Source organism: Drosophila obscura, unplaced genomic scaffold (genome assembly GCF_018151105.1).
Source record: "Drosophila obscura isolate BZ-5 IFL unplaced genomic scaffold, ASM1815110v1 contig_150, whole genome shotgun sequence".
In the NCBI taxonomy this organism is placed as follows: Eukaryota; Metazoa; Arthropoda; class Insecta; order Diptera; family Drosophilidae; genus Drosophila; species Drosophila obscura.
The window spans coordinates 10,442,113-10,464,380 of NW_024542736.1; the positions used below are offsets into that span (position 1 = coordinate 10,442,113).

At 46.2% G+C, this 22,268-nt stretch overlaps 2 protein-coding genes across 2 annotated transcripts in view; one reads left to right on the forward strand and one right to left on the reverse strand.

Moving 5' to 3' along the window:
• Positions 1–38: 38 nt before the first annotated feature.
• LOC111079348 (U1 small nuclear ribonucleoprotein C) lies at positions 39–669 on the reverse strand. Its single transcript, XM_022374505.2, has one exon. It carries the CDS (start codon positions 545–547, stop codon positions 107–109), a length of 441 nt encoding a protein of 146 aa, XP_022230197.1. The 5' UTR covers positions 548–669; the 3' UTR covers positions 39–106.
• Positions 670–816: 147 nt separating this feature from the next.
• LOC111079343 overlaps positions 817–22,268 on the forward strand; it is a 42,849-nt gene continuing 21,397 nt past the window's right edge. The window contains 1 exon segment of the mRNA XM_041591697.1: positions 817–2,168. Coding sequence (XP_041447631.1) covers positions 1,514–2,168 — 655 coding nt within the window. The 5' untranslated portion in view covers positions 817–1,513.

Consider the following 22,268-nt stretch of genomic DNA (forward strand, 5'->3'; position numbering starts at 1 on the left):
ATTTAAATATGTATTTATTTAGTATTTTGCAATTGAGGTTTACTTATGCTCTAGTCCTTAATTAATGCCGATGATCTTGACTGTGCTCTGGCAGGTCGCGTTTTTGTCACTTTGGTCCATTCATGATGGGCGGACGGACACCCGGAATGGTGCCCAGCGGCGGTGGTGGACCCATCATGGCCATGGGATTCATGATGGGCGGCGGACGCATGCCAGTCATCATGGGGTTCATCATGGGCGGCATAAACGGCATGCCGGGCATGCCAGGACGTGGCGGCGCACCCATATTGGGCGGTGGTATCGAAACGCCCGATGGCTTGGGCGGTGCCGATGAGGGTCCGCCAGCAAACGGATTGTTCGTTATCTTGCCGGCCTTGAATGCCGCCGTGGTGGCATCAATGAGATGCTGCGCCTGCTCCTCCATCCACTTTTGGTAGTAGAACTTCACATTGTCGCGATGCTTGCGGCCCGTGCAGTGTGTTTTTCGCACCGAGGGCGAGTCGTGCGTCAGGTAGGTGTCACAATAGTCGCAGTAGTACTTGGGCATGCTGCTGCTTTGTTTTCAGACCAATTTTTCTTTGGTTTATTCTACTTTATCAAACAAATGCAATATTTTCGCTTTATTTATTTGTAAATTTTTTTATAGTGTGACCGTATGTGGCCAGGGTTGTCAAAGTCAGCTATCGACAAATATCGCGTACTTCCCCGATACTATCATTTGATCGATAGTGATCAATATTCCACCGATAGTGAGCAAAACATCAATGTATCGAAAGTACTATCGAAGGTTGTGCAGCTCTACCGCCTTCCGGGCTCATCACTAAATTTTGACCGGCGAACGAGCAAGACGTGCGCGCGGATTGTTATCGGTCTTGATTTCGTCCACACCTTTTGAAAGTTGCGAATGAGCGGGGAACACGCGTACGTACCGGCCATAAAGAGCGTAAAAGCCCATAAAAACGTAATTATTACAAAATCGTGTTCGGCGTGTCAGTTGGTTGGTTGTGTTTGTCGGTTCAGACCACGTTAATGCATAATGCGGTGTAAAGTGCAGAGCATAAACCAGTTCACAGTGTTGTCCCAAACGCCGGTCCCGGCTTGCTTTCAATTAAACCAGTGCCAGGCAGCAGCAGCAGCGTTGCCCCAAGCGACCAACTAGTTTGTGTGCGTATGCAACAGCAGCAGCGCAGCCACAGAAAACGGCCAAAAGCAAAGGAATTTATGCGGCGGCCGAGAGCCGAAAACAGACAACAATAGGTATAGGAGCAGAGGAGACCACTGAGAAGCTGTGGAGGATTCAAGCCCAGAAGTTGTTTGACCAGTTCCCCTGCCCTGCTCTCTGTCTGTCTGTGTGTTTGTGTGCGTCTCGCTCCCTCTTTTTGTTTTTTTTGGCTTAAAGGCAGACGCAGAGATAGTGTTCGTGTGTGTGTGGTATGAATCTAGTGCCCGATCCGTACGTGAACAGTGCCCCAAGTCAATGAGGAGGAGGAGGAGGAGCATCAGCAGCTAAGAGATGCCCTTCGTACAGCGCGTGGTGCAACCCGTGAATGTGGCCCAGGCCACTGCCGCCAGCCTTGGGCATGCCTCCACACGCTTCCACTGTGCGCCCGGCAAGTGCAAAAACAACAACTGCATCAACAAGCAGTCGCCAGAGGCGGGAACGGATGTCGCCGACTGCCGGGCCACCTCCCCCACCTCGCCCTCGCTGACCCGAATGCTGGTGCACGTGAACGGCGATGGGGAGGACGGAGCCGGTCAGCCCCAGCCCCAGCCCCCAGCAGCCCTGCCCATGAAGAAGCTAAAGCAGCACGTGGAATTCCTGTCGACCTCGCCGACGCACGGCCCGGGTCGTGCCTCCCAGTCGCTGCCCAATTCGCGGCACCCCAGCCAGCAGCGTCCGACGATGGCGCGGAATGCCAGCGCCCCCCATTCGCCCACCGCCGGCTCCTCGAAGGTCGTCTCCGGCCACGAGTTCGACTCCATCAGCAACATCACCCTGAGCAATGCCCTGCGTCAGCTCGCCAGCCTGGTGCTCATCGCCAGCGACATCTTCGACGATCTGCAGCGGGACCTGCAGTCGGTGGGCGAGCGGGCCGGGCGAGTCCAGCGCAAGATAGCGGCCGTGGAGCGGCGCGTGTGTGCCTACGATCCGAAAATGGTCACAGTTCGTAAGTATTTCTGAATGGCTGCACCAGCCTCAAAGTGTTTCCTTTAATTAAATGAATACAATTATGAATATGAATACTGTCCACATTCCCATTCATTGCCATGGTATGGCGAGTGAGCGGGCGAAGGGTATGCAGGGCGTGGGGGAATGGCAAAGTCAAGTGCGTTATCAAAGGCGAGCTTATCTTTTGTCATCTCTCTCTCTCTCTCTGTCTCCCACCTCTCGGTGGGGCTCTGTATGCGCGGCGGTGCTGCTGCTTCTGTGTGTGGGTGGCGGACAGGCGGCGGTAGCATGAAACGTGCTGAAATCTTATCTGCTTTCGCAAAACTCAGTCGGGAATTCAATTTGCACACAGGCACAAAGAGGACGCAAGAAAAAAAAAAGAACAAAAAAAAAAAACAAAGTCTAAGAGACAAAGGCGAAGCTTTGAATACCCTGCACTGCATAATTATATATACAGGAGTACGCATACAGTGGAAAATGGCAACCAAATTCATAGTTAAATTGTAAATTGTTTTCAATTGTAAATTTAATTGGAATAACTAAATTTCATTCCTCAATCCTCAGAGGAAAATTAAACTCCTCTCCGGTATATACATACATATGTATGTACCCCCTCCACTTAAAGGGTATATTTAAAAAGAGGCCTCTCGGGCACACAGAGAAAACGTAGAAATTAACACCTTGTTTATTTTGTCGCCTCCTCCGCTTTGTTCTCCCATTTGTGGGTGTGGGGCGTAGATAGAGATGGAAGTGGGAGTGGAGCCCAACACGCCATGGCCCCCTCCCTGTTCACACAATTAGTTCCTTTGGCCAGCTCCGACAACTACAATTACAGCGGAGCACACAGCAGCACAGCAAAGCAGTTCGGAGCAAAGCAGTACAGAGCAGTGCAGTGTGCAGTGTGCAGAGATAAGCAGTCTTGAGTCGGTTTGGCTTATTGTTTTTCGCGACCTTGTGTTAAATTGTGGCTAACACGAATGGCCATTTATGTGCCCCACTCCCTCTCTCTTTCTGCCTCTCCCTCCCCCCCATAATGATTTGTGTGGCACAACAGCAACAGGTTATGCAGTGGCTGTCAAACTACGTATATGAACCCAAATATCTGTTCTCCATTACTGTAAGCATTTGTTTTTTTCCACCGTGCACAGCACTTTATCGTTTTTCGCTGGCAAATTATATATTTTTTCACTTGAAAATGTTCAATAATTTCATGAAAATCTCGACGCCCGACTGGCCCGACGCTGACTGCAGCAATTTTCATTTTGTGTTTTTTGATTGCACGAGGAGTGGCAGCGGGCAGAGTACGTGTCGTGGCGTGGCCCATCCATTGTCAGCTGTCATTTTGCAAGAACTGACTTTGCTTACCTTTGCCACTGTCTTCCCCTCTTCATAGCTCACTGAGTGTGCCGTGCCGCTGCTTGTCAGCTGCTCAAGGCACAGGGGCAGCTGCCTCTGCTTGTGCCACAAAATGTCGCACTAATTGTTCAGGTATTGAAGCTCGATAAAGAACACGAACACAAAGAGGCTATAAAGGTTGTTAATTTTGCAAATGGCAATGGAATTTCATAAGCCCCGCCCCCTCCTGCCATCTCACCTGTGTGTTTGCTCTAGTCATTAATGTGCCCATATTAGAAATGCCATTACATCGCGCCATTTGTGGCAAATGTTAACTACCCAATCCACCATCCACCATGCCAGGGCCACAGCCACACCAGTCCGTTCCGTTCCGAAAAAGGGGGCTGGAAGTGGTTGTAGCTGTGGCCAAAGAGCAGCCATGCGTGAGATACAGCCGGTCGCTGGCTCCTGCAATTCTTTCCGCAGAAAACGGTTACCGTTGGCTGCCTCTCTCTCTCTGTGGGCTGTGCCCCTCAACCTAACCAGCCAGCCAGCCAGCCATCAATCGATCTGCCAACATGTTGCACTGTCAGCTATATGCTACTACTATATGCTACGTGACTGGACTGATCAAGCAACAAGCAATGTTTATGCGCAGCGGGCGCTTTTTGTACTCGCGCCGCCTCTTCTCCCGTTGTACTTAGAATAATACTTAGATACAGTAGTACACACACACACGTCTCTGTGTGTGTGTGCCACATGTGAGCGTGGGCATCCCATCCCGAAAGATACAAGCAACACAAATGCCCAAAAGGCTTTTGCAGGAAACAAAAATTTGTAATTACAGCCACAGTGGGGCATAAATAACGCGCGCGCGAGGCAAGAGAGACCGAAAGACCGAAAGACCATAAGAGAGATATGGCCCGCATCCGAGCACCGAACAACGCAAAACCTGTTCCCACCTGCAACATTTAGCTGCCATTGCGTGTGTCTGTCTGGCTGTCTGTCTGTCTGTCTGTGTGTGTGTGTGTGCTGCCACAAAACTAAACAAACAAGCCAACGAAAAATAAAACCAGCAATGAAAATGCTCAGCCAAAAAAAAAGAAAGATACATACCAAAAAAAAACCAAAAAACAGAAACAGAAAAAAGGAAAATACAGATACAGATACATAGTGCGTTAGCTGTCTGCCCCGTTCGTATCTGTAGCTATGTATCTAGAAATGTGTGTCTGTCTGTCTGTTTGTATCTCATTCTTTTTGTCTTAAACGCATTATTTTTCAAGTGCACTGATGAGCATTTGATTGTTGCAGCCCAAAGTTTGCCCAGGGGCGGCACCCCCTTTTTTTTCGTTGTTTTTCTTTTTGGGGCCAATCCACTTCAGTTCATCTCCGTTCGGATGGGATCGGTGCGCGCTCATCCTCCGGCTGGAATTCTTGCTGGATTTTTTCGTTCTTTTTTTTTTTTGTTTATTTTCCCAACATTTTTCTCTCACTCGAAGCGCAAAACCGAAATGTAAACCAACCAAGCAAAAGAACCGCCAGATACAGAGATACAGATAAATAGACGCGTCTGTCATCGTCTGGATGTAAACAACACGAAGGAGCACGGGATACCAGTCGCGGTCCCAGCTCTGCATTTGAGAGTTTATGCAAAAGGAAGGAAGGAGGGCTCAAAGGAGAGATTCTCTTATATTTGTAATATATTTTATTATGTTTAATAAACCCCTTCCAATAGGAAATAGGAAATATTCGGGGACGTTCCTCGAATGACGCTTGTTTTATTGTATAAATTTCCCATAAGCGAACGGATATATTTTCTTTAAATTTAAATCCACAAGCAGAGAAGCTTTCGGGGTTTTTATCTGCTATTGATGGAACTGTCTGATTAGTTAATCATAGAGAGATATTAGATTAGTTCCAAGGCTTATTCTTAGTGACTCTACGTTCTGACCATATCCTCAGTTCCACAGACAAACTTTGCCTCTGGCTTGTATAATATTTACTCTCTGTTGCTCTCTGTGTATAGAGTATCTCTGCCTTTTAGATAATACTTTTAAGGCAGCTTTTTGTTGTTGTTTCTCTGCTGGGCGGCTGTTTACCCAACTTGGTGCAAGTGTAGCAGCAGAGCAGCCACTTAAGGCCACAAGTTCAACGGCAACGGCAACAAACACACGCAGAGCAGCAGCAGTACTGGAGCCAGCAGCAGAAGGAGGAAGGAGAGAAAAAAAGATTACTCGTTGCGTGCCTCTCCTCGCGACTGACTGGAATCTGCAGATTGATTGCCGATCGTGGCCGGGCCGTGCAGCACAGGCCGCATTTTTGCACGTTTTCGCTAGCCAGGCGCAGAGAACCAAAACCAAATGGCCAATATAAATGGAGTCCAACTTATTGCCGGAGCTTTGATGAATTTCTAGGCAACAGCAAGATCAGCAACAGCAGCAGCAGCAGCAACAAGAAGAACGACACAACCGCAGTCAGAAGAACGCACCTTTTCAGTCATTGAACTTTAAGCTATGCGTCGTCGTCGTCGTCCCCCCGACTGCCCCGTCTTGCCACAGCCCCAGCACCACTCACAGAGAGGCAGTCCCATCGTCGATGGGTTGAAAAGATCGAAGACTGAACGATTGGATCGCTGCTGTTTCGTTTGGATTTGAAGCGCTGCGCTTTTCAATTCTCTAAACCAAAGAATAAAAGAATGAAAGAACTTTCAAATTGATGTGTCTGTCTGTCTGTCTCTCTGTCTGTCTGTCGTTGGCTTTGTCTGTTTACCTTTCAAGCTGCCTCTGTCGCTGCCACTGCCTCTCTGGTTAGGAAATATTTATAGCAGGCGGAGGGGCGAACCGCGTTTGATAGTGTCGCATGGGATCCGATTCGTGCTGCCTTGATTAATGGCACTTTAAGGCCATTGAAGGGTCTCTCGACGCTGCCTAAAAGCCTGTCGTAAACACCTTTTGGGGACTGCTGCACCCGCATTAACCATTTAAGAGGCCAAGCCAGCAGCCAGCCGCCACTTGTGGGTATCCCGCTGGACTTTCTAATCTGCTTTTACGCTCTGATATTTGCATGTGGATGTGGTATGTGGCATGTGGCAGCGCAGGAAAGAGAATGTGCTGGCAGCCCCAGGGCCACCATCTCGCATATCAGTGGAAATTTAATGGCATTTCAATTAAATGCTGCAGCAACGTGTTTTGTAAATAACCCAAAAAGCCAGACAGCCGGACAACAGGCAGAGGACAAAGATACGGCGGGATTGCAGACAGGATAAAACGGTGGGCGTTTAGGACACAGCACGAGGCATAGCACAGGGGGGAAAGTGCTGCGAAAATTGTGCGTTGGAATTTCCATTTGTAAAACTCTATAATAAAACACAGACATACCACACAGACACACACACACACACAGCCTCAGGGTCTCTGGCCGTGGCAGCATGCGATTTCAGTTTATAGATTCGTTCCACAAACCTGTACCACACGTACAATACACAGGCACACAGAGAGGCAGCATCAGAGCATCATGCCACAGGTAAACAGCGTCACTAATCAAGCAAAGCAACGTGAACCCAGGGGCAGGGCGGAGCAGCAGCAGCAAGCAGCAGCAAGCAGCATCGAGGAAGCAGCCAGCCTGGGAAGCCAGCGACCATTACTTGCATTACCATTGGAATTTCTCACAGAATTTGTGCAGCCTCCTGCCTCCGAGATCTTCGTCTTGGCTTCGACTCGAACTTGTTTCTGGGAATTCTCTGCTGCCCAGAGAAGGCAGAGAACTTCAAGTGCTTTTGCCTCGTTCATTCTTCGTTTTGGGGAAGCTTTAAGGGTCCATTCCGGGGAGCCTTGAGGCAGCAGGCAAGGGACAGGGAGAGGCGCAGAGGCATTACATAAACGCATGGCACACATGAGGCTACACACGGCACGGAACGGCACAGGGAAGGCAAAATTGGAAACACTTTGTCGCCCATTGCGGCATTTCATAATGCAGTCTTAATGTCCCTTCTGTCTGACTGTCTCACCTGGAAGTCCTCTTCCTATATACCTTTCTCCCTTCCTTCCTTGCTTCCTCTCTTTCCCTCTGCCTGTCTGTGCTGATTTCCGGACGACTGATTGCAACAGCAGCAGCAAGAAGCAAGCAGCAGCAGCAACTTGTGTTTCATTTTTCACTCTCATTCATCAGGCAAACATCACGCAATGCCGGGCGACAGATGAGCCAAGAGACTCGCTCCTGACCCTGTCCCTTATCCCAAGTCCTGTCGCCGCGCCCGTTCCTGCCTCGTCTGCCAGGTAAAACATTCGTTCGTTCCGGCCATTGTAAACCACAGAAAGAGACAGCGACAGAGACAGCGAGAGACACTGTTAATGGTGCTGCCAAAATGTACGCTCTATGTTGCATGCAACCAACCAACCCGTTCAACCACCCTTAGCGCGCTGCATTCATAATTTAACTCTGTCGTGGAGGGGGTCCTCACCTGGATGGAGGACGCGTCAGTGCGAAAATTGCTTTGTTTGTGGCATAAAAACAAGTTTTTCCCTTACCAAAATTGGTCTCTCCCCCCGCGTGCCCGTAGGGGAAACGCAGAGGGCACAGCTGATGCGCTCTCTGATCATATCGCAGCTCATGTCATATGCAAATTAATCACCCCTAGACCTGGGGGTGTGGTTGGGCCGTAATTGCATGGGAATTAATCCCGGAATTGATTCAAAGACAGGGAGCAGCTGCTCAGCTGCCTCAAGCAGCGATAGGCGCAACCTTGTCAATGCCAGTCAGACATTCGGTTCTATGGTCTCTACTATTTATGATACAATCGTCTAGGCTTTCGTTCTAAGATATCTTATCGAACGCGAGTACCTATCACATGTTTACACCGGCCTCCTGATATGGGTGCCAAGGTTTGTTTGTGTGTGTGTTTGTGGCAGTGTGTGGTAATACCTGGTACTAGTGTACGCATAGGGAGGGCTCAAAATGTGCTACAATAAATGCCCCCTACTTAAAGCGATCTTACGGATCAGCAATGGGCACGCTTTTTGAATTGTGGGAAGCAGTTCAACAAAAAATCTGTAATGCTTACGAGGATTTATATTTTTCATAATGCACACGACATGCATTTTGTTTTGGCATTCTCGCGCGTTCTCTTTGGCACTTTTCGCTTGTGCATCAAAGAATAAATCTCGAAGAAATGTTAGCAATAAGAGCAATGAAAACAGTTGAGAGCAAGGAAGAAGAAATTTTTTTATATTAATAAAAAATAACCGGCAATCGGTGTTATTTGCTTTTATTATTAGAACACACAGCCAACCCTTAGGGGTTGACTCCTTTTATGTTGTCACCTATACTCAATATCCATAAACCCTTCCACTCCACTTTCCATCCCCCTGCCCAATCAGCACCACCTGGCTTCAATCCTGCCGTTTCGTATTCTTCTATCCCTTGGAAACGAACGACGAAACGCACCCAACAATCGCGTGATCTCTTCACGATTACTCCTATCTTTTATTCATTGTTGGTTGTAATTATAACTGAAGTTTGCGGCATTTACCCTGACTAAACGATGCAACAGAGAAGCAGCAGTTCCAGCAGCAGCAGCTCCCCGCCTCTCTATCTATTCATTAGATACAAAACACGTTGCTCTGATTGCCACTCCCTTCCTCCCTGCCGCCGCCCTTCTCTGTGCTCTTTTCAGATACTCTTTTTGTTCTGCCTTTGCCAGGGCTTTTCAGTGTTTTTCAGCTTTGTTACATGAGCATGTTTTGTTTTTGGGGTGGGGACAGAAACTGCGTTGGAGGAGCAGATACTGAGACAGAGGCAGAGCCAGTGGTTTGACTGACATCATTTCGGATGTTTATCTCTTCATGTTGAACAACTGTAGCACATGCGACACACGAGGCCCACAACGATCGAAATCCTTTCGTAAATCTTGGAATTTCAGGTCAAGATTTAGGGCTTTTCCCCCCTAATTTCCCCCCTGCTGATGTCGTGTACTTTGACCCAATTTTGGTATAGAATATTTTGTGGATAACTTGACTTGTTGCTTCTAAAGCCGCTCAGGGCATGTGAATGGCTGCTTTCACTTGATTTGCATATAGACAAAGCTGCAACGGTACCAAAATCATTTTCCATTATCCAAGAAAAAAACCTGAAAGACAACCGGAGAGCGAGAATCTCCACTGTGCCTGTGCCGCTCGCGGTTGGAAGCCTGAAACTTGCGCAAGACGAGAGCCTCTTATGCAGCCACCGTCGCCGCCGTCGCCGCCGTCGCCTCGTAATGGCCAATTAAGCCGCGTCATGCCGTCAACCAGTCAGTCAACCCAGAGAGGCATTCATTCAGTCAGCCATACAGCCAGCCAGTACAGTCCATAGATGTTGCATTTTGATCGGCTTAAGCGGGGCATGGAGCTGGAACTGGAACTGGAGCTGCCGCCTGCCATATGCGTGGCAGAGTGCGTGGGTAGCGTAGCTGACTCTGCCAAGTCATGGCTGCCCCCCCATTTTAAGGCAGCAGTGGGAGGCCACGCAGTAAGCTTTTCCCAAAAAAAAAATAAAATAAAACCTGGAAAAGGGCCCCAAAATAAAAAGTGGCAGAAAGAGTTTTGCTACGGGAATGACGGGCTGCAGGTGAATGTGTAGCCGTGGGATGGTGGGTGTGGGTGTGGTGGGCACGGAAGCTGGTGGAACGCGCTCAGCCGTGGCATGCCCCACCCTCTGCCCGTACATTTATTACGCACATGTGTGTGAGGCATGCCCCAGGCCCATGTGGGCTATCATTTACGCTAAATGCACACTGAAAGCGGTAATTAGATTGTCTATGCCCCGAAAATCCAGTCGGCCACTTGAGAGATGGAAAAGGAAAAAGGAACAGTTGCAGCAGCAGGAGCAGCAGCTGGAGGCTCACTTTAGGGCTTAGGGAGGGGCGTGCTACCCATTAAGGGTAGAAACTGAATGTGTTTTTAGAGTCGCTTTAATACGCTTAAGCCGAAAACCAGATAGAGATACAGATACTCGTGCAGATATAAAAACAGGCAGAGCTAGCTGCAGATACACAGATACACAGATACTTGCTTTTGCCTGAGTACCACATACCACACGTGGCACGTAGGCCTGACAGATGTGCCCGAAGCTAGGAAAGAGGGAGAGAGAGAGGGGGTGAGATGAGAGATCTCTTTTGATAGAGTTTTTGTAATGTTTGCGGTTTCTGCCACAATTCCAGCTAATTCCAAGGTTCCACAATGTTCCGGAGAACCCAATCCCAAAGCGATTAAAAACCCAAAAGCTCGACCAGATTGAAATCTATAGACAAATGGCAAAGCCAAACCAAAACGAGATCTGGCTCTCTGCTGCTCTGCTGCTCTGCAGCTCTGTCGCTCTGTCCCTCTGTCTCTCTGACTCCAGCAACGATGATGGCGACGGGCCACCAAAGATGCCGACTCTCAGATATTGGCTACATTGTGGGGCCCACAGATACAATCCCAGCACGCAGCAAAAAAAAGCTCCAGAGTTGAAATCGTGTTTTTTTTTTTTGGGATGCTCTCTGCTTGTGCCGCTGCCTCTGCCTTGACTCTGCCTTGTCTGCGGTGTAGGACCAGAAGTTCAGCACGAAATGCAATTACAATGGCCTGACATTAGGGCAAATCGAAAACGGTTCAGGCAGGCAACAGAGGCAGAGGCAGGGGCCATTTCGAGTTCGACAGAGAGGGAGAGAGAGAGGGAGAGTCAGAGTCAGAGTCAGAGAGCCACAGATAGCATTTGGTTAGCCGCATTTTTGTGACGCTTAGCCAAGCCCAGACTCTGGATAGTATAGGGAATAGGGAAGCTGGCAGAGGGGGGGCAGCTGAGCCATGATTACAATGCCGCCCAAGCGGAAGAGACGTAAATTATGTTATAATCCAAACCGGCGACGGATATGGCGCTGAGTCTCAGAGGAGGAGAGGGGGAGAGTCGGAGAAAGTACCATTCGGAATGTGAAAAGATTGTTGATGTCAAAGATTTTGGTTGTTTATTTTTTCGATGTTGGGAGTTGCGTATAAAATAGAAAGGATATATTTTAGGGATATATACGACACTTTGATACCCTAAATGTAATCTAAAGAAGGGGAGGAATGATAGTTCTTTGTTGCGTGAGATCATGCACATGAAATGTATTTTGTTTACTGCTATCTTGGGCATTTTTTTCGAGTGAGGATGATAGGGAATATGGTAGTAAAAACCCGTAATCTAAAAATCAAATTATACACCTCATCAGGCACACGAAATGTATTTTGTTTTGTTGTATTCTCGGAGAAATAAAATTCTGGGCGCAATGGTAGCAGTTAGGAGGCAGGACGTACCCGGAATAATGCCTAAAATATGTCAGAAATTACTCCTTTCCTCTGCAGCTCAGTCTATAAAATTTAGAAATAAAAAACCTCCACAACGAAACAAAACTCAACTCGGTCTGGCTGCTATGTGAAGCTGTTGCTCTCTTTGTTTACCTCCAATTTGAAATGTAAAGGGGAACCCAAACCGGAACCCCTGTGGGCCACGCCATCCATCCATCAATTGGGTCAAATGCTGATTCCCCTTTTGTTTAATTTCTCGAGTAGTCAATGAGCCGTGACGCGGATGCGGATGCGAATGCGGAAACAAACCGAAAAAGCATTGCAATTGCTCTCCTTTTTTCTCTGGATATGACGAGCACTGGGTCACGGGAACAGCTGTGTAGCTGTGTAGCTGTGTGGTTTATGCCCTTTTTTTTTGGGTGGTGGCAGGCAGGAAGGGTGGGTTGCAGGAACCGGTACTTAAAGTGTCATCAAATGGATTCGCATCGGGAGGAAATGCCGCATAATTGTTTGACAATGCAACAAAACACACACAAAATAATCAACGTACATCTGTACAACCCTCGATCACTCGCTGGCTCAAGTGCTTGGGCCCTGCTGCTGTTGTTAGGCATTGAATATGGAATATTGAATATTGTGTTTTCCCCCCCTCCCCACCGATTTCTTTTCGAACATCCGGCGTGTGATGAGTGGCGCTTCCAGCAGCAGAGCAGCAGAGCAGCCTTCGCCTTCGCGGGTGCAACTGTCACACAACCGGAAATGCAACCTGGCGTTTGAATTCCAATTCAAAGCGTGGACAATGCCATTTTAATGAGGCAGTTTAGCCTCCATTTAGGGGCTAGAGAGAAAGAGAAAATATGCAACTCAAAGGCGGGGCGGCGGCACACACATTGTGCGTGCGTTGCATTAATGAAATCATAAAACGTTCCACAGGGGGCTGGGCTAGGCAGAGCAACGCCAAAGATCAGCAACAAAAAGTTCACGGCTTCAGTTTTAATGAGCACACTGACCCAATTCGTACGTGGTACGACGGGGATGGGGCTTTTGCATTGTTTTGCAATTGCCAAAGAGGGGGAGAGGCTAAAGTCCAACAGGCAGAGATCCAGCTGGAACAGAGTTCAATAAACTTGCCGCTCCGCTCATCTGAAATACTCCCATCCATCCATCCATCCAGCCAGGCAGCTGTTGTTGCGCCTCACAGCGAGGCAATCTGGTTCCGCCTGCTTGTTTGTCGCTTGTTTTTTATACAAAATGCATTTCACATTCACAACAAATAAATAAATAAATTCTCCCAACGCTCAAAACATTGTCATGTCCAAACATCGAAAGGGCATGAGGGGGGCCAACAAACTGGAGGCGATCCTCCGTTGGCGGCGTTTGAAAGTGTAAATGAATTTGTTCTTAATTATTATGGGGACTTTTGGGGAGCAGCAGCAGCCGCCAAGTATCTGCAAGATACGTTGCCATTGATTTACAGTCGAAAATTCAAAAAAAGGGGAGCCAAAGGCTTTTTGCTATCTCGCTCTCTCTCTTGCGCGTCTTGGCGCAGCATGATTTGCTTTTATGTGGCGGCAAAAATTGTGAAGAAAATTAAAGAATGAGTGGAGAAGAAAAAACATGTTGAAAATTAGTTTCTTGAGTTATCTAACGCCCTGGGAAAATGTGTGTCGTGTTTTGCTTTGATGGTCCATCCGCCGCAGCACAATGGTAAATGATGGATTTTGTTGGATTTCCAACCCAGCACCAGCAACGTGTGAACAAGACAAGAAATTTGAGACTTTTTCTTATGATTGCTCCGTGAAGGGAATTACTTGGGCAATTTCAACACTTAACGAATGGTCAGACTTAGTTTTTAAGCATATAATTGCTGGCAATTGACCCAAATAGTTTTTCACAGTGAACTCTGGCAGATATTTTTGGGGATTTTCTGAATGGTTTTTGGGCCTATAACGTGGCAGGCAAACTGTCTCAAGGTGCCTTGTAATGTGTTCTACCAGAGAAATATTTACACTATGAATTTAAGAACTTAGTTTAAATCATTTATTTGACTTGGGGAAATCATTTTAACATTTTCTGTATGTTTTATGGTCTATTACGGTATGGAAACGACTTAAAGTTGGTGAATTTAATGGGATGTGAAAATCTTGACAATCAATTGATCTTTCTGATGATTTTCATTAACCTCTACATAAAATATCTTACGATCCCCTGGACATTAATTGGCTCCAAAGTCTTTTCATTTCTCTCAATTATCGTATCGTATTAATTTTCATTTTCTATTTCTATTTCGGGTTTCCATTCCCCAAAAATATTTATGGTCCACTCGGCTAATGTTTCTTTTATTGATTCCCCCGTAATAGATTGTTAATTTTATCTGCCGCTTTTCATTGTGGCTTTTCTCTCCACTGGGGTTTCTCAATCTCGGCTGATTTATGCTCTGGAAAATTGATTTGGCATGGGCCGAAAAGCCATTAAGGGCCACACAGTCCGCAGTCTGGAGTCTGGAGTATCCTTATCAGCCAAATGGTCCAGACGCACTCTCACATTTCAATCCGCATCCTGTCCGTTTGTGTCAGAGAGTGTCGATAGAAAGGGAGAGCGAGAGAGAAGGAGAGCGACTCCCTTCCATAGAAGTCGTAAATTGTAAATCAGAAACATTTCGCTGATATGACAAGTGACTACGAAATGTTTTATGGACATGTGTTGCCTAATTTATGTTTCAATAAGTCGTACGCCGCCGCCTCCTCCTCCTCTGTGTGGGGACATAAAAACGTCATAATATCCAATGAAAAGGCAATGCAACAAATAATTAATTGAAATGAACAACCCATAAGGGTGCGCATAAGCAGTGCACTATGGAACAAAATTCGATTTCTTTTTACACATTTTTTTTGGATACCAAATAGTACAAACAAATATTTTTCAAGTTTTTAATACAATATTTAATTAAAGAAATTGAATGACCCTGACATTCTTTGAATACTATTCTCTGAATTTTTTAAAATAAAAAAATAAAAAAAATTAAAATTCTTGGAAAAATTCTGCCAAAAAAAAGGGAATCTTTGCCCATAGTGCATTGTTGGCCGGGAAAATGCAACTGTTTCGTTTCGTTTCTGTTATGTTCTGTTCTTTGTATGGCAAAGAAAATTGAGGAAACTATTCATTTACCTCCCCATATAATCACCCATGCTGGTAGACAATAAATCAAATTGAATTTCTTTATTGAAAGAATATTTCATTGGGGAATTTGTACATTTTGAAGCAGGAGTTAGGGCGGGAGAGAGAGAGCTTTACCCAAATCTGAATCTTGTATTTGCTTAGGAAATCTGCAATATATTTTCTAGATTACGATATATGTGACCTCAGCAGCAATGAATGTGTGAATGTGTGTCTGTGTGTGGGGTCTAGGGGCTGATAACAGGTGATAATGAACTGCTGATGAAACCACTAACTGGTTTTTTCGGTTTTCGTTTTGGGTGTTAAACGGGTATCGGGTTTTTGGCTCTCTTTTTTTTTACGATCCCCTCCCCGAAAACATCTCATAAACATCAGGACCGTGTCTAATGCAGTCATCAAAAAACTAGTCTTATCTTTTGATTTTTTTTTTTGAGTATTTGAAAAGCCATTATAGTGTTTTCGGTTTAATTTCAAAAACTTTTCCAATATTCGGGTTATTGTGTTTTACTTTTTTATCAGTTTGTGGGCTCTATGTGGCTGGTTGTTTGTTTCCTGTCCTCTCGAGTGCGCTGGGAAAAAAAAGGAAAAAAATTGTCAAAGTGTTGACAGCCAAGGGACAAAAACACTGACAAATACTCGTAAAATTGAAAATATATTTAGTGGAAAGCCAAAGATTATACACACAGACAGATACAGATACAGCTACAGCTACAGCTACAGAGAGATACAGAGCTGCAGTGAGAGAGAGAGATACAGATACAATATGTAATGGGGCGTATAAATATTTACTTTTGGGCGCAGCAGCAGTGCGTCGAAAAACGTTTACAATTTATTTACCATTTCATTATTAAGGTTTGTGCGCTGTTTGTTTGCTGTTGAATGTTTGCCTTCCCATTCGATGGGATGTTTGTCAAAGACATTAACAACACCCCATCATTGTCGCATAATGAGGCAATAATTATGTTTGAGATAGCGCTCCACTCAAAGACAAAGCCACAGAGCCACAGCCACAACCTGAGTCAGAGACTCTGTGTCTGCTGTCTCTCTGCCTCCCTGTGTCTTGCATCTTCAGTCCCTGAGAGTGTTGATGATGCCGTCTCAAGGACCCAGCACTTGTGCTGCAGTCAGGCGGCTGGATATAAGCAGAGATTAGCGCTAAACGGAGGGCCCCATCTTTCGCATCTCTCCCACTGTCAACGCACCTAAACAGACACCTCAAATGTGCAGATTTTTCAGCACTTGATAAGCGGCTCTGTCTGCGCGAGAGCAGAGCCCAAGACATCCGCTGAAGTTGTTGCTGCTTCCTGGCTGCAACTGCATCGCCGTCTCCCCTTTCCGTGTCTGCTGTCTGCTGATTATCTTAATATTTTTGTCTGCATTTAATGGCAAAAAGATAGACTCCATTTGTGGCTTGGTCCCGGTGCTAGTCGGGCTTTGCCTTCCATGCAAATCAAATGCCGCATTCTCGACAAATTTTTGGGAAAGTTGACACAATTTGAACCCTCCCCACCCTCACACTCGCCCCCAATACAAACAGAAGACAACAAAAAAAACACAACTTGCTCTTGAGGCTAAAACCGTGCAGCAGCATTTTTGCCTTTCACTCTGCCAGAGGCACAGACCCCAGACCCAGAGCAGCCAACACCTTGCCACATGCTGCTGCATGCAGCACGGCTAATCGTCGCCTGGACATCGGCGGAGGAGTCTTGACATTATTCTAAATGGGAAAGCCTTTGCGCTGGAGATGTGGAAAAACAACTTTCGGAAATTCTTTTCCTTGCAAAATAAAAAAAAACACAAAATTCCTGCTTCTCCTCTCTTCGAATGGTGGGGTTTTCATTACCCAAGAAACTGATGTTAAAAATTGGTTGCCATTATTTAACAGGCAAATAAAGATTTCAACCAACGATTAAACTGTTAAAGAGAGCTGGGAAATGTTGATACTCTTCAGGCACTTAAAATGTATAAACTAGGGATAAATACAGATATTAAACCGGATTAAAAATCTGGATTTTAAATGATCCGTTTTGGATCTTCACTTTTAAATGGATTTTGCACAAACGATAGCAAATGAGAGAAGGAAGCATCAGTTCTGTAGAAGAAATAAGGGACGGAACTCGTAGAAACCCAGAGAAAACAGACTTTAAATAATTAAATTAATAATATTTAAATTAAATTTCTATATATTTTTTCATTTAAATTAAATAAATATATTCCATATATATATTAAATATATTAAATATTAAAATTAAATATATTTTAAATTGAAAAAAAAATATTCATATATAAATCTAAAATAAGTAAATTTCATACTTAAATCTAAAATATTTCCCATGGATTGCTTTTACTAGTCCTTGCCATTTAAAACGACAGATCTGCTTCGAGTATCTTTAGCTTCGTTCCACCAAGAGCCAGTCTTTAATTTTCCGATGGAATCCAGCGGATAAAACTACCATCAAGAACCTATAAACCCAGATCAAAAGTTGTGTTCAACTTGTGTGCAACTTTTTCATATCCGATTGCAGCAGAGCACTTTGGTGTCCTTTGCTTCGGAGTCGCAAGTCTCCTCCCCCTACCCTCCCCACCTCTGCGGATGTGCAACTTTCCAACATACAAATTATTGTCGATGTTGTCGCGCTTTGGTTTCATTTCGTTTCGTTTCGTTTGATTGTCTCTGGCTTTAATTAACCGCAACAGCAACAGCGGCAGCTGCAGGCGTCTCCAGTCCGAACGAAAATAAAGTGGCACATTGCCTGCCGTACTGGTGGGCGGCGGGGGGTTTTTGGAGGGGTAAATGGTAACTAGATCCTCTGCGGTTTCTCCGTTAGATGCACCAACCTCATTCGCTTAGATTGGAGCTGCGTTTTAGCGCTTGCCAATTGTCACCTGAGTGGCCGCAAGTTATCGGATATGGATGGTTCGTGGGTTGGGTGGGGGGAGCGAATCATATCTAGCCTGGCCCCACAGCGGAGTTCATAAGTTCAATTGGGAAACCGAGCCAAATGGAGACTTTCTAAATGTGTTTGTGCAACGGCAACGGCAACAGCAACAGCAATCTTTATGTTGTCTTACCCAATTAGCCACAACAACAGTAGCCATGATTATCACCTTCATATACAGATACTACCTCCCCTCCACAAAAAGATACATTTTCTTTGGTATCTACACATATGTTTGTGCCTGGGGTAAGCAGTAGGAATGCAAATATTTATTCAATTCCATTCAAGGGTTGACATTGACGCAAGACTCTGTAAGGAAGCGCCTTTACTTCGAGGAGGGCTAAATGTAATTCAATCGGTCCGCCCAAGGGCTTCTCTGCTGCTTTTCCTGCTGCTCCTTAAACGTAACGCAACGTCTTGAAGGGTTCCTGGTCCTGTGGCACAGGAAACCATAGAAATCGGCAGGCGATGAGTGAGTATCAGAGTGGCAGAGTAGCAGAGACAGAGGCAGGCCTCTCTCATACATGAGAAATGAATGATAAGTGCAAATGCCTTGAGTTTCATTCACAGGAATGCCCAAGTTCCCAGGGGCAGGAGGGGACTGCGACTGCGACTCATTTAGGGGTAGGCCAAAGGACTTCGTGCCGCTTCCTTGCCCTGTGCTGCCCTGTCTGTTCCTGTTCCCTCTCCCGTGTCTTGTGTACCTGCCTGGGAAATATTTCCCGTCTTTTGCCCGCTTTGTTTTTTAGGGGAACATTCTTTTCCCTGCTGCTGCCGCATCGTTGCTTGTTTGTTTGTTTGTTTGCCCCTCAAGAAACATCCCCCTTCGTTGTTTTTCCTTCTGCCGCTGCTGCTGCTGCTCTCCTCTCTCTCTCTCCCTCCTGTTCATCAGGCAAAAGTGTTGCCAAATGTTTCTGCAGCATTTCCTGTTGTTGTCTACGCCACTTCACGGCAAAAGTTTTCTTCTCGTTCGCTCTGAACTTTTAGCACGTGTCAAAGCCAAGAAAAACGTGAACTTTTTCGGAACAAAATAAACTGTGAAAAAGAAGCCCCCGAGTACATTTAATACCCAGCCCCCCTACCCCCCAACCTCTCGGGAACCCTCCCCCCCCCTTTAAAGGCGAGACTGGCTGGCACTCGCTTCCATATGGCGTACTGGGTGGAGTGGAGTGCAAAGTGTCCCTGTAGGCTCTCTCGCGGCATTGTTCCCCGGCTGACGCTTGGGCTGAAAAAAAATATAGAAAAATGTTAATGCAAAATGCATTACGGACGGCTGCTGCTGCTTGAACCCGTGGAACCCTGGAGCCCAGTCCCAGTTGCAGTTCCAGACAAGGGGCAGACACTTCTGGCCATGGAGGCTCTACACTCCTGGCCATGGAGGCTCTACACTCCTGGCCAAGTGCTCGCCGCACTGCCAGACAAACGCAGAACATCGTGTCGGGGCTGGCTAAGCATTTAATTAGTATTTATAGAGCTGCAGCCTGCATAACTTTAAATGCAAATGCAAATGGAAATGCAAATGCGAATTATGTTTCAATTGCAAGTCTAAGCCCTGTTCTGTTCTGACTTTGATTTGACAGACAGGTCTCTCGGTCTCGGTCTCGGTCTCCCGGTCTCCTACTCCTGCCCCCGTTCCGGGTTGCCAATTAGTGACACTTGAGGCACGCTTTGGAGTGAGTTTTTGCATTCAGGAAGCTGTGCATGGTGCCCCTTAGCCATGAATTTATGGTTCATAAACATTAAATGGAAGCCATAAAAGAGCTTGAAACCCTCGTTTTTTTTTTGTAGCGGAAACAGTGTGCACAATACACATTAACCAACACTGATTGGAGCCATAACTTTTAGGCATATTTCTGCTGAGAGTTACAACCATTTTCTCAGGCTTCAGAGCCATAGTTCAAGGTTGCCAGCCATTTACCAATACGCGTCTCTCCCTTTCGCTTCGTTTTTTCCCCCGAATGAGTTCCAATGAATAGTAAATAAGAAACCAAAGCAGCCATCTACACAGAGCACTGATCGATGCGAACCCAACATCAACATATGCCACAACGGGGGGCAGGCAGGCAGGCAGAAGAGGCAGCACTCAACTCTTGCGAGTCTTGAGAGTGTCTTCCACGAATTGTGCAAAACCCGTTTTGGGTCTCAGAGTCAGTGCTCGGTGCTCGGTACTTGGTACTTGGTACTCTGTGCCCAGAGTGTCTTTCAATTGTATTCAATGCTAACTCAATTGGTCGCTTTGGGCCCAGGGCTAACCTAACCTAACCTAACCAAACCAAACCATTTCCATGCCATTCGACGAGGCAGGGCCAATTGAAGTGACTCTCATGGCTCTTGTGGGGCGGGGGCGGGTGCGGGGGAGTGGGCAATTTGTAGATCTCTGAGTGGCAGGCGGACAGGCAGCATTCGAGTGACTCCAAAACACAAGAAAAAACGAGAGACAAAAAAAGAAAACGACTTACTTAAGGTCTTTACGGTCGAATGGTGCATGGGAATGGGATAGGTCCAGGATACCCTGAGCCGGATATGGCACATATCTTTGACTGCTTTCACTTCCTCTGCATCTCTGCATCTCTCACTCCACTGTCGTGTAGTTTTCCTGTCTCTTTTTTTCCCCCAGTCTTTTCAAGTTCAAGTCAAACATTTGCCATAATCTCAACGCCTCAGCTGCTGCCGCTGTGGCTGCCTCACTTTTTATGCGTCCATCCATAATATTTGAATAAACCACAAAAGGCAGAAAACTCCACACTCCACTCCACTCCACACACACAAAAGGTGCCAGGGCAAATGGGCTGTTAAAAATAAAAGGCAGCCTAATGCCGAAATAGCGGGTGGAAAGCCGGAAAATGTCGCCGAGAAAGAAAGGAAGGGAATGGGAATGGAAATGGGGATGAGTTTGGGTCTAGGGGGATCGACTAAAGTGGTTGTTGCTGGTTGGAGTAAATCTTCTCCAAACCACACACACACACACACACACAACACACATCTGGCAAGAGAGACGTGAAAAATTGTCGAACCTCGAAACAATTTTTCGGGGGCATTCAATTTAATTTTAGACACAAAACTCAATAAAATTTGCTGTTGCTGTTGCTGCTGCTGCTGCTGCTGCTGGCTGGAGTTATTTCTGTCCCGCAGCGAGCAAAGAAAACACTTCCGCAGAGGGTGGAAAGGAAACCCCTGGAAGTGAGGATGAGGATGTCGCTTTTAATGATATCAGTCTCGCGTGATCGTCGGGGTCCGGGCCTCTTTCTCTCTACCGCTGCAGAGCCCGTAGAGCTGCCTGGCTGGAATGTTCAGAGTAAAGTTATCCCGCGGGTACTCGCTGAAAAACGCATGTCACTTAAATTTATTGGCCGCAACAGCAGCAACAACAGTGTGGAAGAGTGGATTGGAAAACCCAACTGCACGATGGAAAAACCAACAGCCGAACAGCAGTTGCCGTTGCCTGCCACTGGGCCCTGCTGCTGGTGCTGCTGCTGGTGCTGCTGCGATGCATTTTTCATTCAATTTTCAGTTGATTTTATGTACGTCTGGGGGCTGTAAAATCGATTGATAGAGACAGGAGCGGCGTCGATTCATGATTGAAATTTAACGGAGAACAGAGAAGAACCAAAGACCAAAGAAGCACGACTGCGGGGGTGTCATGCAGAGAGGGAAGATGGATACTAAAATGTTTAGCAGCAAATTTTACGTTTTTCTTTTAATTAGCTTACATGTGGCAGTAAAGTCATGAACATAAAATCGCCCTCCCTCTGCGATCAAGCCAGTCATTCGGCCATGCCATGATCCATGATCCATCGCCATTACTCAGACATGGCGGAAGTCAAAGTCTTACTTAATCAACGAAAAGCCAAAGCCAAAGCCCCACTCAATGTCCCATTAATTGGAGCGCAAAAACACGAGCTGGAGATGGAACGAAAATACAATGCTAATTGCTATCACGACAAGTGCCTGGGGGTCAATTAATTTAAATAAAAGCCAACTTGTCGTCGGGCTATCATACGAAAAAAAACCCATGGAAAATGAACAGAAAACGAACCATTAAAATTGTGGGCGGTTTGACGATGGCTGTCATCGATGGGTTTCCACGAGAAGTAAAGGAATAGTAAAGCTCTGTGAAGACTTCTTTTCTATGCCAATTGTTTAAACAACTCCCACTCAAGTGCCACGTTCGATGACAGCTCTTATCGTCTCGCTGCTACGATCCTCCTTTGTCTTGGAATAGGCAAATGACGGGAATAACGGCCCAGAAAGTAAGGGAAACAAGTCTCGTAAGAAAAAGAGTATGCACAGTAAATTATTTGCTGGGGAAGTGTAAACATACACCTAAACTGAATCATGCTTCTT